The 13,257-nt window shown below is 46.6% G+C and overlaps 1 protein-coding gene across 7 annotated transcripts in view; it reads right to left on the bottom strand.

Moving 5' to 3' along the window:
- Positions 1–13,257, bottom strand: part of NRF1 (nuclear respiratory factor 1) — a 73,470-nt gene that overhangs the window by 42,624 nt on the left and 17,589 nt on the right. For 5 of the 7 annotated variants that reach the window (XM_072856711.1, XM_072856702.1, XM_072856729.1 and 2 more), the window contains exons 2-5: positions 10,446–10,677; positions 8,287–8,401; positions 5,901–6,027; positions 5,175–5,315 (exon numbers count right to left, since the gene is read on the bottom strand). In XM_072856711.1, coding sequence (XP_072712812.1) covers positions 5,175–5,315; positions 5,901–6,027; positions 8,287–8,401; positions 10,446–10,668 — 606 coding nt within the window. In that variant the 5' untranslated portion in view covers positions 10,669–10,677. Of the gene's footprint in view, positions 1–5,174; positions 5,316–5,900; positions 6,028–8,286; positions 8,402–10,445; positions 10,678–10,803; positions 10,869–13,257 lie in introns of those variants that run through there. The other 2 variants (XM_072856721.1, XM_072856755.1) reach the window with 2 other exon arrangements.

Genomic DNA, 13,257 nt, shown 5'->3' with positions numbered 1-13,257 from the left:
CCACATGAAAATCAAATCTCTGCTAAAAAAAGACAGCAGCTCACTCCGGTTTGCATGGCTGTCAGCTCTGGAAAGGGCTCCTTTAATCCATATAATCTCCAGTATGGATGGTTTGAGAGAAACTATAAGAAATGTTTCTTTCACACCCTTCGGTACACAGACTGAGCGTCTTCTAAATTTCAACATTAAGCTCAAGTGTTAGCGGTAGTGAGCTAATCCTGATTCTACCATTTGCAACGGCCCAAAGCACAGACAACCGCGCTCCACCGCTGGAAACAAGCTGTCCTGCATGCAGAGCACCAAGCAATGCTCCAGTCTTAAGGTTTATGCCCTGCTAAGGAAAGTGGTTTCTAGAAGGGAGCAAAACCTGTGGCTGGGAATTTTCTACCTGTCCCCACAGCTCAGCCTCACGATCTCCAAAAAGCAGCGCCCGGGAAAAGCAAAGTCAGTTCCACACAGGACCTCAGCTGCACCTGGCAGTGGAAGAGGGCAGAGGAGCAATTGCAGCAAAGCACCCAAGTGTTTTGTTCGCTGGCCCTTCTTTTTGCAACAGCCAATTTTAGACTAAATGTTCTTGAAGTTTAAAAGTTCCAATTAATGTTTAAACATTCCAATTAAAAAGCCAGGCATCTGTCATGGCAGCAACCAAGCTGTCATCACGAATTTCCTGCTATGAAAACCCACATGGCCCTGACCGAACTCTGCAAGGTCTCATTGCCGGGTGCTTTCTGGCAGGCAGGATGAGAGCGGGCTTGCCGCTGTAGTAAATTCGTCACAGCAAAGATGAGACCGAGTGTCAGTCTGGGTGCCCTCAACAAGAAGCGATGGCACTCAGCAGATGCAGCAGTTTATACCTGGCCACAGGAATCCGACCCAAAATTAACCACCTGGTCATCAGTGCAAAAAGCAGGAGGTGCTGTGGATCTCCCCACAGAAGTGTCTGCTCACAGATTTACTCTTTATGCAAATCTTTCTTCTCTTCCACCCTGAAACCGTGGTCAAGTCATAAGAATGAGTGACTAGTTCTAATGTTTCAAAGGGGCACACCTGGGGACCAGGCTGTCCCTCTCGGGATCACCACCTCCTAGCAGAGTTTGGAGATCTGAGCGCTGGACATGACTGTTTGTTCTTGCTGGAAACGAGGCACAATGCAGGCTCTGAGCTTAAATGCTGTAAAAGCAGGCAGCTGCCTGCATGGCATAGACGTATACACTCATCCTTGTATCCAGTACCTCACAGGACTTGCTACCCTTCCCACTCTGCTGGAACAACCATCCAGTGCTAGAGCTCAGCTGCACGGGGGACCCGATTCCTAACTCTGGGGTGCCTCCACCGCAGAACAAGGATGATCCCTCTGCCACGTGGTGACGACCTGCTGGGAGAGCAGAAACACAGGCTGTCCCCATAGCACACCTCTGACGTGGACCAGAAGGGAGCACCAGCAAGCCTCGCACCACGGCGATGGGGTCCAGCACTGCGGGATCATCCCTGCCCCTCCACGGAGAGGATCTGACAGCTGCAAACTGAGTTTAGTTACCGTCTTTCGGTGCTTGGCTTCTCCCACATACAAACTGACACGTACATAAAGATATCTGCTGCTTGTGCTAAAGCTTTTTGCAGGGCAGTACGCAAAGAGACGTCAAGATGATTTTTGAGAGGCCCAGATAACTTTGTTGGCTTGTATAAGCAGCCTGCAAATCATAGGGGCATATTAAGTTTAAAAAAAGTCAGATTAAAGGACAAATCACCTGTCCAAAAAAAGCATAAACAAATTCTAGTGACCTCAGTGAGAGCCGACTAAAGCATCGACCTCAGCATTACCCAATCTTATTCCTTAATCATATCAGCGAGCAACCAAGAACAAGTTTAGCGGCAAACTCAGGTCTGACGTATAATGTCAACGTAGCCAAAGTCCATAAAGTAACGAGATTTCTCTGTGTAATGGCTGCAGGGTAAAAGCCCCACTGCAATACGGTTTTTTTTCTGCACAGCCAAGGTGGGTGATGCTCTCTGTTCGCAAGTTTATAGAAGCATCTTTGCCCAGGCTAGTAAAGGCTTTATTTCCCTCCAGACCACCAGGGAAGCAGAGCAATTAAAAGGAGAGTTATTTCCATCTCCCCGTTGAGGAGCTAATGCCTCTACCACCTGCCTGCTGACACCTGCAGCTGCTGAAAGCAGAGGCCTCGTTTTTCCACTCCCTGTGACACACCTCTTAATTGTGCTGCCCAATTTATATTTATAAATATTTCGGTTTTCCACAGGGCTTTGTGCAACTTCGTTGAAAAAGCTCATTTCTTGTTAGCAAATACAAAGAACTATATTGGCAGCTCTGGGAATCCAGGTTCCTACAAAAAACGATGGCACTTCTGGCTGTGCAACAGGGTGCAGTGATGTAGGAGTCAGAGTTATCATCCACTCTCTCAAAGGAATGTATTTCAAATTGCGATTGTGGCCAAAAAAAAGACCGCACGGTGCCCTCATTGTGTCCAGCATATCTGTATTTTGTTTCAATTTAAAGTTTGCCCCCAAGTCTGGCAAAAACTCTAGAGGGGCTGGATGCTTTCAGCAACAAAATCATCCCCTAAGCACCATGTGCCCCATCTTACTCCTTGAAAATTTTACAAGAAGACAGACCTGCTGGGTTGTGAAAATCCACCCAGGAGTCTGCAGTCCTGTCCACCAATTCTAGCGCTCTGCCCTCAAGTGGCCTGCAGCTATTCAAGGATCTCAACATTTTTAAAGACATTTACAAAACATCATCCCTATATGACATGCGGGGAAACCGAGGCAGCGCAGCGCTGGGTGCGCACAACATGCGGTTGGGCTAACCGGGACAGCGATGGTTATCCAACTGGGGCATGAAAAGCGTGGACTCTGTCCACAGCTGGGGAGAAAGCTTCTTCACAAAGCTGTTTTGAGTTATCACGTTACACCAAAAAGACAAGGGCCACTCCTAACAAGACACTTGTTTTACCATAATGCAGCATGAGAGGACTTGAAATAAGAGGATCTACGTTGCTACGCTGTTGCATCAGCAGTTTGCACGCTTGCTGACCCAAGGCCCTGCAGAACATGGAGAAGAAAAACCATTTCCCATTTAACAGAGCCACAAAAAGCCTGGGAACACAGAGGTGTTGCATGTGGGGGGAAACAAAAAAAAAAAAAGCCTTGCCAGCAACTAGTGCCTCGGCCTGGAGAGCTGCTTCACACGTGGAAATGCAAAGCAGTCAAACCCCAGGGGCAACTTGGCTTGGCCAAATCTTTGTGCAAGGTTTCCTGAAGACCAAGGCCATGTCATGTTTGGAAGAAAAAATAAAATCTCCAACCTTATATTTAGCTTAACATGAAAAGTATTAGTATTTTATCCATAGAATTCTATGGATATTAGTATTTTATCCATAAAATAGAAGCAGAAAACACTTCAGCAACCTTTGATGTTAAAATATTTAATTTCCAACTCTGTTACAAAAAATAAACAATATGCATTATAAATCCAGCAGAAGGCTTCTCTGAAGTGAGAGCGTGTCACTTTTATTGCTGCTTTGATGGCACGTGCAACATTAGCAGCCAAACAGTTGACAGATCTTTTTATTGGCCCTTTTATACGTGCATATATTCTGCGCACTGCAAACCAGAAAAGTTTCTCAGATGTGTTACTGGACTGCAACAACCTCACATCCTCATCTCATTCGTCCACACTCATTTCTCTCTCTCTCTCTCTCATTTCTTTCCACCACTCCACCAGCAACAGCTCATTTGCTTTGTTCCTTCCTCAGAGCCCATGTGCTGTGAGAACGAGCACCTCCAGCTTCACTACTCGCACCACGCGACGACAGCCTCCCTCTGCCCGAGCAAATCTCCCCATAGATGTCTCCTTCTCCTCGTTTTAAGTCCTAGGCACTTCTCTTGCTGTTACTCAGCTTAATTACTACAATGACGAGGCCATGAAGAAGTCAGATAAACACAAGCGTTTTGTTCGCCAATACAAATTAACTCAGAGCTACATACCTGTGATCTTTTGACGGTCTTTCATTTTACTTTAAAAGTAAAATGTTTCAATTTTTTACTTTCTATTTCCATAGGAAACTGTTAATGATACAAAACAAAAGCTGCCTGTGAACAGCTCTTGCAGACCCCACCTTTCACAGCGGCTTAAAAATCTAGCAACTAAGTTTTGTCTTACGTTGTCATGGATTAGGAACATGATCTGTTATCAGCCAAGGCACAGTAGATTTCTTTGTAAAATTTTATTAGAAGTGTGAGCTTGTCTGATTCCACCTAAGTCATGGAAATGGTGTTTTGACCAGAATGTGATCGTTCTGCAGAGCACAGAGGAAATCCACACATCTTTGCTCTACTACCACACCTCTTTGTATGTTGCCCAAAGCCTCCGACCTTCCCATCTTGCTACGCCCTCTGAAGAAACTGGCTTTCAGCATTTAAAATTTGTTGTGCTGCATCAGACCGAGTGTATCCAGAGCCTCCTGCAAAACGCACTCACCTGCTTTCAGATCCTGCACCCCAGGGGAAGGAGATTTCCCTACAGATGATCCCTCCCACACCAAGGATGCTTCCCTGGGGGGTCCCCTCCACTTTCTCCTAGCAATAACGAGGCCAGCAAAGGGCTGGACCTGGAGAGAAAGGGAGTCCCCCATATCCCTAGGGCAGATGACTCCCTGGCTCCATCAGAATTATCTCGCTCAGGGTCTGACCTGGAGTTAAACCATCAGCAAGCTCCCCTCTGCTCCAATCCACAGCAGAAAACAGAGGAGGGAATGAACTAGAGACACAAGAAGTGTCCAAGGAGGATAAGACAAAACGGTACTCCACAGGCGACCTTCCTGACCTCAGTGCTAAAAATCACTGCAAAGTGCAGAAAAAATATCCTCCCTCTTCGTAGTTTATGGGAGGTGACAAAAACAGCTCAAAGGAGAATGGTCCCAGCAGCCTGAGCTCTAGTCCTTACCAGCATCTCTACTGTTTCATGTGGAAAATAAACACCAATAACAAAGCTTCACATCTAACTACTACCTGAGCTGTTACAGTCCCATGGGAAAGAAGAGATCAAATGCATCCCCTGGAGATGGAGACATAAGCTCCACCGCAAAATAACAGGATGTGACTGCAAGATTCCAATCTCTCTCTCTCTGGTTCTGCCATGTCTGGTTGCTTACCTGGGTCATCTTGTCCACGGAGACAGGAATGCCATCGATGGTGAGGGGCGGCAACTCTGAGTTAACCTCCTGAGGTGCAGGAGCATGCTCCGCTAGTGCAGACTCCAGGTCTTCCAGAATCATGCTCTTGTACTTGCGTACCTGTGGGGAATCGTTAAGCTCAGGTAAACAAGGTAAGGAGCACCAGGAGAGGTGAGGGCAAGGACGCAGGGCCAGCCACCTTCCCCAAGGTGCTGCAGAACAGAAGGAGCAAACAACGTCACAGCTGGCAAGAAAAAATACCCACTGGCCCCGAAGACTTGGCCGCATCGAAGAGCTGATGATGAAACATCAAGTAACACTGGCAAGTGGAAGTATTTACGGGATTAAAAGAAAAGTTCTGAAGCAAAACTTATCACAGTCAGGATCTGCTCTATTTACTGTCTGGTCTGCAACAAGGTGCAAGCACTGACAGCTGAGCTGAGTTCAAGCACGTTATCACTACCTGCTCCCTCTGATTTTTAATCCAGGATATTCAATGCTGGTGAGATGTACTAGGCAACCATTCATGCAGAGAAGACAGGACCTCAGTGCTACCTTCATGTCCATACAACCTGAACTCCTGTTTTCCAGGGTTTTAAACATGACCTTCAGATCACTACCAGGCTTGCAAGGCTGCCTTGAGCAGAATGAAACCTGCGGAGAAGGTGAGCAATTTATTACATAGCTTTTCCTACAGACACCTACCACATTCTCCAAGGGTGCAGCACCGAATACTTTAAAGACAGGATTGGGTTTGGAGGGTGAGATGCACAGAACGATGGCCTGCTGCCCCACTCTGGTGGTATACTCATCCAGCGTGGCTCGGAGCTTCCTGAAACAGAGACATAAACCAGTGAACAGGTATCAGCTGAAAGCCCGGTAGAAACACAACCCTTCGCATTGTAAACTCCCTTTCTTAATGCTACCCATTCACAAACCAGGCGAGAAACGGAGCCCCAGCTGGTCAGATTAGCCACATATACTGCTTCTTCCTCTGCTCCCGCAGGCCTGCTGCATTCCCTGCAGTCACCCAGCAGCTCAAGTATCAATTATTCTCCCTTCTCTCCTTTTTCCATTGATGTAAAAAGTAAAGAGAAATCACCAGAGCAGCAAAGCTAGGACAGCAAGAGTCTGCATATCCACTCTGTCACTGTCTAAGTGTATTAGCAATACAAAACTTGTAAGGTAAAGAACTTGAATGATTCAACAAAAGAGGACTGCAAACACAAGTTATTTTACATCCGGCCTCATAACAGTGCATTGCAATTCTCTAGTACCAAAGGCCTGCACAAACCAGAACTGTGCGCGTTCAACCGACAACTACACGACAGGCAAGAACCAGAAATATTGCAACAGCTCAGCACAGGAAACCCATGTATTCAGACCCCTGCCACATCAGCAAGTCCCTTTGGAATGATCTCTCTGTAGGAATAAAATGTTCCATCATATATTTTCCACCCCTTGTTCACTTTTAAGCAATGCAAAAGAATGTGTCAGAAATGTTGGCAGAAACTCATAAAGCAAGAGAGAAGTAGCAGTTATCACCAGATAACCTGAGCACTCCATAAGGTGACAGTTTAGTATCTGCCCCGGTCATTTCCGAACCTGCTGTCAGTAGCAGACATGTTGCCAAAAAGTGCCAACACCACCACCGGCTACAGAGAGATCCCAGAATCAGAAACTGCAACTTCCCACTCGATGCACAGTGGTGTAAATATCAAGCACAAACATGTCAAACTGATCAGAGCGCAAAAAAAAAGATGCATTTTGTCAGTAACTTGCACGTAGTAAAATGAAGTAGTTGCATGAAGGGAGAAGAAATAATTCCTTTAAATAGGAGTTTCTTTAAAAATATATTGTTCACATTTCAAGAGAGAAAAGAATTTGCTCTTCAGAAACGTTGCAAACAAACATGGCTGGGTCAGCAGAGTTGGGGGAAGGAGGAAAAACCAGAATGGAGCTATTAAAAAAAGGGAGTCCACTTCCAGGGAATATTATTTAACACTAACCCTGCTCCACTTCGTTCCAGTTTGATCATATGCAAAGGGTACTGTGGGACTCAGCAGATGAGTAAGCAGAATATAAGGAAACCAACTTAATTTCTCACCAACTTTACAAGAGTTAGAACAGGAGAGGAGGAGAAAAGGCGAAACTCTGGCCATCGCTGTTTCAGTGCATTAAGTGTGCACCAGGAGGAAGGCAGCAAGAAACGGGGTGACAAATCCCCCAGCCCTTGTGAGATAACCCAATTAAATCCAAACCAGTTTAAAAAGCAACAATTGCTTTGTTCCAAAACCTAGTAAATAGTACCAGCCAATATTTACAAAAGTTTCCTGAAGAAGGAATTGCAGGTGATCTCTCCAGGCTTGCGGAAAGCCTGTGCAGGCACTTCAGCACCAGCGCTCCTAGGTGGCCATCAGGCGGGCAAACAGCCTTAGAGCACCTGTAATGCAACACCTGAAGGGCTACAGAAGTTTGGTGTCTACAGAGCAAGTTTCTAAAGCCAAAGAAAGTGTTTCAGCTCTGGCAGGCATCTCCCCTCGATTATTCTCCCCCAACACCGTGCACTACAGGCTGGGTCCGTCGTCAGTGTGGAGCTCACACAACGGGGTCTGCTGGCAAAGGAAATTCAGGTACACACACACTAGATTTATTCACAGGATCATTTCATAATGCAGAAAAGACTTTTTTCATTAGATAGATAAGTCCTTCGTGCCACTGCAGAGCTGGGGTATGGCTGTAGCTCCAGATTCTTAGGCCAGCTGCTGTTAAAGCCACTACGAATATCTTGCAAGGCAATGTTACCATGACAGATATAACTTGTGACTAGCTGGGGTTAAAACAGAACGGTGGATCCCACCAGAATGGTTATGTCAGTCCTGGTGATCATAATATCACATTAAAGATGAGTAGAGCTGCAATTTAACCCATTGCTGCAAACTGAAACATAGTTCTTGGGTTCCAGAAAAGATGCCCCAAAAAATCCCTAAGCTGGGCAACTTCTGGGCAGCACATGGTCTCACCACGCACGGCACTGGAGACAGATCGAGGATGCAGCCCGAGGTGTCAGAGTGCAGGCAGGAGTCCTTACCGTAGCAAACGTGTCTGCTGCCTCTTGCGGATTGATGGGTTGGATTCAAAAACGTGTGGTCGCTTTCGTTTTTTACCCGTTGCCACGGCAGCAGCTGCTGCCATCCCCACAGGGCCTGGAAATCAAACCACAAAGGGGGAATCAGCACACGCAGCTCAGGAACTGGCCAGAAAGGACACTGCCATTGCCCCCCACCCAGGGATGGGTCCCAAGGGCTCAGCTCAAGGGTCTCTCCACTGGACCGGAGTGACCCGAATTCCCTGCTGAGCTCCCCAGCAGCTGGGATCCCTCCTCTCCAGCATCGGAGAGGCGTATCAAAAGGTTCCATTCCCCAGACTGGCAAGTCCCAGCTCAGTCCCAGGTGAAAGTCACACATTTCAGTCCAGAGTTTTCCATGCAATCGCATAACTACATATTTTGCCTTCCAAACACACTGAAAAACTCTCAAGTATGCCAAGACTTTAAATAACTGACTGCAATCAAGGAGATCCTGGTGGCAGGGGAGAAGAGACAGGGTACAACGCCATGAATCCTGCTCAGACACCTCAACTGAAGCATCAGGAGTCCAAGGCTTTCCTCAGGAATTAATGATCAGCTCTGATGGGAAAGAAATTGTAACTCCAGAGTCACCAGCAGCATCCTGCAACAGCCCCCTGAGGAACAGCAGGGACCATGGCAGGGCAGTGCTATTGCTTTCATGATCAAACTCTAGACACAGAGTCTATGTAAGGGGAAGTTTCATTAAGTTAATTGGAAGCAAATCAAGTAACACGCAGTGGATTGTGCTTCTATCAGTGATCTCCAGAAATGACTGCAGGGTCAGCGTCAAAAAGTCCTGGGGTCTAATGCAGGCTCAAAGACTTGCCTTTGACTCCTGAGCAGATCTCAGTTGCTCTGTGTGTAGCTTCTCCATATGTCAGAGGTGAAAGATCGCATCAGGGGTCATAAAAAACACTGTATTTTTGTGTTTAACAAAGATATAGTTACTGGATCAGGAAGTCCTAAGCTACCAATCGGTGGAAGCTGGTAGATGATAATGAAAGTAGCGTCCGATGATAAGTTTTCTCAGGCAGCTGCTCCGGGAGACGGGACGTGGTAATGGACAGAGCCCTGGGCTGACACTACAGAGCCAAGTTTTGTTAATCAGTAACGAACTACCTGAGCACTACCCATGGCAGGCACAGCAAGCACTGCTGTGTACTGCTCCAACGATCCCGTGCTTGTGAAAAAAGAATAAAAACGTTGCCTTTGGGGGGACTGGAAAAACATTTGTTCCAGAGAAGTGAGGAAGGGCCACGCTGGGCTCTCGGGCAAGCTTTGGGCTGGATGTGCCGGCCCATGCCGCAAACGGCAGCCGCTTGTCCTGGGGAAGCGGGGCAGCTCCTGGCTTGGGGTGCCTACCTGGCCAGGGGCTGGAGGGGCACTGGGCAGCCCCTGCACCGGGAGGGAAGGAGGAAAGAAAAAATCCTGCAGGAGCTGAGGTTGGAAAATTAATAAGCAAAGGGCGTGGGATGCTCAGTGGGGTGGTGGAACTTTGCAGGTTTGGTCAAGCACATCAAGAGCTTCATTCCTCAGATAAAGTCTGATAAGGAGTCAGACAAGTCTGTGAGTGCTTATTTATCACTGCATTTTTCTACTAGTGAGGTAGGTCCACTACAAGGCAAATCTGGAGGACATTGGCAGGGGCTTCACTGGAAGGAGTTTGTGATTCTGAAATACCTTCCCAGTCCAGATATGCCAGGACCCTTGGTGGCATCTCCTTGGGAGAGGCCTAGCATGTGAGCTCCCTGGCTAAGCAGGGTTGCGTAGCACTCCTGGGTTATTTTTGCTGTTGTTTATATGGGCCTGAAATAAGCTTGCTCTTTGACATATTCGGTATTTTAGTTTTGTTTTTTGAGGCAGCATTTACCAGGAACCTTTTTTATTGTACAAACCAGTCTCTTATTCCCAGTACCTCTATCTTACACACAGATAAAGTGATGCAAGACTCAAGCAGCCAGCAGACCTTGCAAAGAAGCGCTATTAAAGCCAGGGCAATAAGGAAGCATTCAGAGCATCCCATGGGGTGACAAGATCACCCACCACCTTCAAGGGCTGTTTGCGACCTCTGCACAAACGCTACATTAGGTGAACGACGCCAAGCATCCCACTGACTTTACCTGCTGCAGCCAGGTGGGCGGTGACCTCGTCGGCAGCCGTGGAGTTGAGGATGTCAGAGTCATCGTAGGAGGTGTCCTCCGGCGAAGACGGTGAGTCTTCGTCTGCGCTCAGCATGCTGTGCTCTGTGTAGGTGGCCACATGGACCTGCTGCACTTGCTGGGCCACTGCGTGGGCCTCGATGGTAGCCATGTGCTCTGTTTGGGTCACCCCGTGTTCTTCCATCAATAGCTACTGTTAGAGGAGACAAAAATCACAGGAAGGGGGTTACTGACACTGAGGCACCGTAAGGGAGGGCAGCCAAAGGTTTCTGAGCCAACTAGGTGAGCAGGCCACAACCAAGAGGGAACGAGAGATTACCTCCCCCAGTGGCAGTGGTCTTCTATGAGGGAGAAATAACGACTGCATCAGGAGCCAGAAGAGGAACTTGAAGTTTAAGAGTTTTGAAAAATCCATACTTCCAAACAACATGGCATAGCACCCAGAAGCAGTCATCTTTGCTGGAGGAAAGGTCTGTAAGCATCTCGTAGCCCCGAGATTATGTGCCCCGCACATACTACCTATTAAGAGGTCTGATCAAAGCTGGAACTTATATTTGCCACTTCAAGATCTAGCTTTCAGGGAAGATGCTCAAGGGCGATACACAATCTCCCTCCTCCAACCTCAATAGCTCAGGACACAAACAAGGATGCCAATACAGAAGTTTACTGGCAGCAAGTTGCGTTCTACAGACCACTTTTGTTGCATTACTTGTTTAGAGTCTGGAAGCAGGCAAAATCATTACAACCCAAGCACAAATATTACATAAAGCATATTTATTTAATGCATCTAGTGGTAAACCACTAAGCAAAACAGCAGCTTACGTAGTCAGAAGGGCACTGGACCACACGCCATGAACATAAATCTGCGCAGAAGGAACGAGACAGGAGGTACGCAGATATTTTCAGTGTATGCTTACCATACATTTGTGGAAAAGGACCAGCACACCTTAAGATATTTTCAAACTACATTAGAAGAATTAGGATACCAATTCTCAAAAACAGATTCCCCAAAACCCTCAGGGCAAACAGCAGAAGGAAAGAGATGACCAGCTGTAGGGAACAATAAAATACATCCAGCAAATTCTGACCCTGTAAGTATAGCCATTGAATTTAAAGCTCTTGATTGACATCATCTTCATGGAAACCTGTTCAGCTTGTCAGGAGGAGAGAGCTAGGAGCACGGACACAGACCGCAGAGTGGTCTCAGATACACGGCTGGGTAACTGCTCTATGAACTCAGACAAGCAGTGCCATCACACACAGCTTTGTCCTTCAAAAGCTTTCAATAGCTTCTATTATCCATACCATGCCATAAATACATGACACTTTGCAAATGATCAACATGACAAAAACCTCAGCCTGGCAAAATAATCACCAGGCTTCCACTGACCATAAAAGAACACATCCTGATGACCAAACCATGAAACACCATGGCAGGACTGATGAGACACTGGGACCCAGACCAGGAAAAAGCACTTTGTCAAGAGGGTTATTTTCATCAAAGTAACCAATAGTCATACACAAAGAAGGAGCAACTAATTGAGACATGGCAAGAGAGACTATTACAAAGGTGGGAGATGCCATGGAAGAAACGGAGAACAGAGGACACCTTAGCTGAAGCTGTTAACACGTGGGCAAGTAGGAATAGAAGATTAGGTGGGAGGCAGAAGGAGGTTAAAGGAGAGGACCAGAGTCTTGCTCTGAGTCCAGGAGAGAGTACAAAGGGACAAGGCATGACCAAAGCTGTGGAGGAAGAAGTATTTTTTTGCAGCAGCATTTTAAGCAGCAGAAGCTCAGAAGAAAGGAAGTGGTTGCCATACTCCAGACAACAAATGGATGAAAAGGTAGGGTGGGGAGTGACTGGTATTTAGATGCATTTATTTCTTCCTCAAATATACTGACCAAAGAGCTGAATTGTGACAGATTTTTTTTTTCCATCTCCAGCTGGTTTCTAAAGGCTTGTTTCCACATGCCTCAAAATGTCTTCTGCAACTCAGTGAACTGAACGTTATGGACATTTATAAAACAGCTCTTCCAAAGGCAGTTCCAACTTGAAGATACCAAAAATAGGGATGCAATTATTTTAGAGAGTCCTGTCCTCAAAACAGGACCCATTTTCCATGTTTTATTTCAGTGCATCTCTTTTTACAAGAAACAAAAGCCGCATCTCAAACGCAGGGAACATATTCCCCAGACAGCACTAAGAGAAAGCTTCCCGTTCAAATGCCAGAGGCATGTACGTTGTTGAACAGGGGATGAGATGAAGTTTCTGATGTAGCAGCAGGACCAAGATATTGAAAGGAGACTTGGAATAAGCCAAAGAAGTCTGTTGTGTACGAAGTCAAAACACCCATTACCATGAGAACAACGCTGCATACATTACAACCACCAAACCGTGTTGGTCTTTCCCTACTTCAGTCACACAGAGGGTGGTTGCAATCCATCACCTCATATGGACTTGCCCAGCTAGCCAAGACTTTTGCAAACATTGTGTTATCCCCAAAATGGCTGTGGGCAGTCAGACGGCCACCCTCTTGCTCAACAGATCAAGTTTCCCAACCATCACCATCCTAGGGTTTAGGATGAGTTAGCTCCACGCATTCATTTGCAAAATGAATTCATTCCTTCTGCAGTCGCCGTAGCAGCCTTTGTCATCCTGAGAAGCCCAATCTGACCTAGCCATTTTGGCACGGTTTCTTATTTACTAATACAAAGAAATCCAGCTGGATCTTTCCAAAGCCTTACTGAACTTTCCAAAACGCCAAAACAATCT

This window comes from Ciconia boyciana, chromosome 1, assembly GCF_034638445.1.
Source record: "Ciconia boyciana chromosome 1, ASM3463844v1, whole genome shotgun sequence".
Classification (NCBI taxonomy): domain Eukaryota; kingdom Metazoa; phylum Chordata; class Aves; order Ciconiiformes; family Ciconiidae; genus Ciconia; species Ciconia boyciana.
This window is presented reverse-complemented; position numbering and strand designations above follow the sequence as displayed.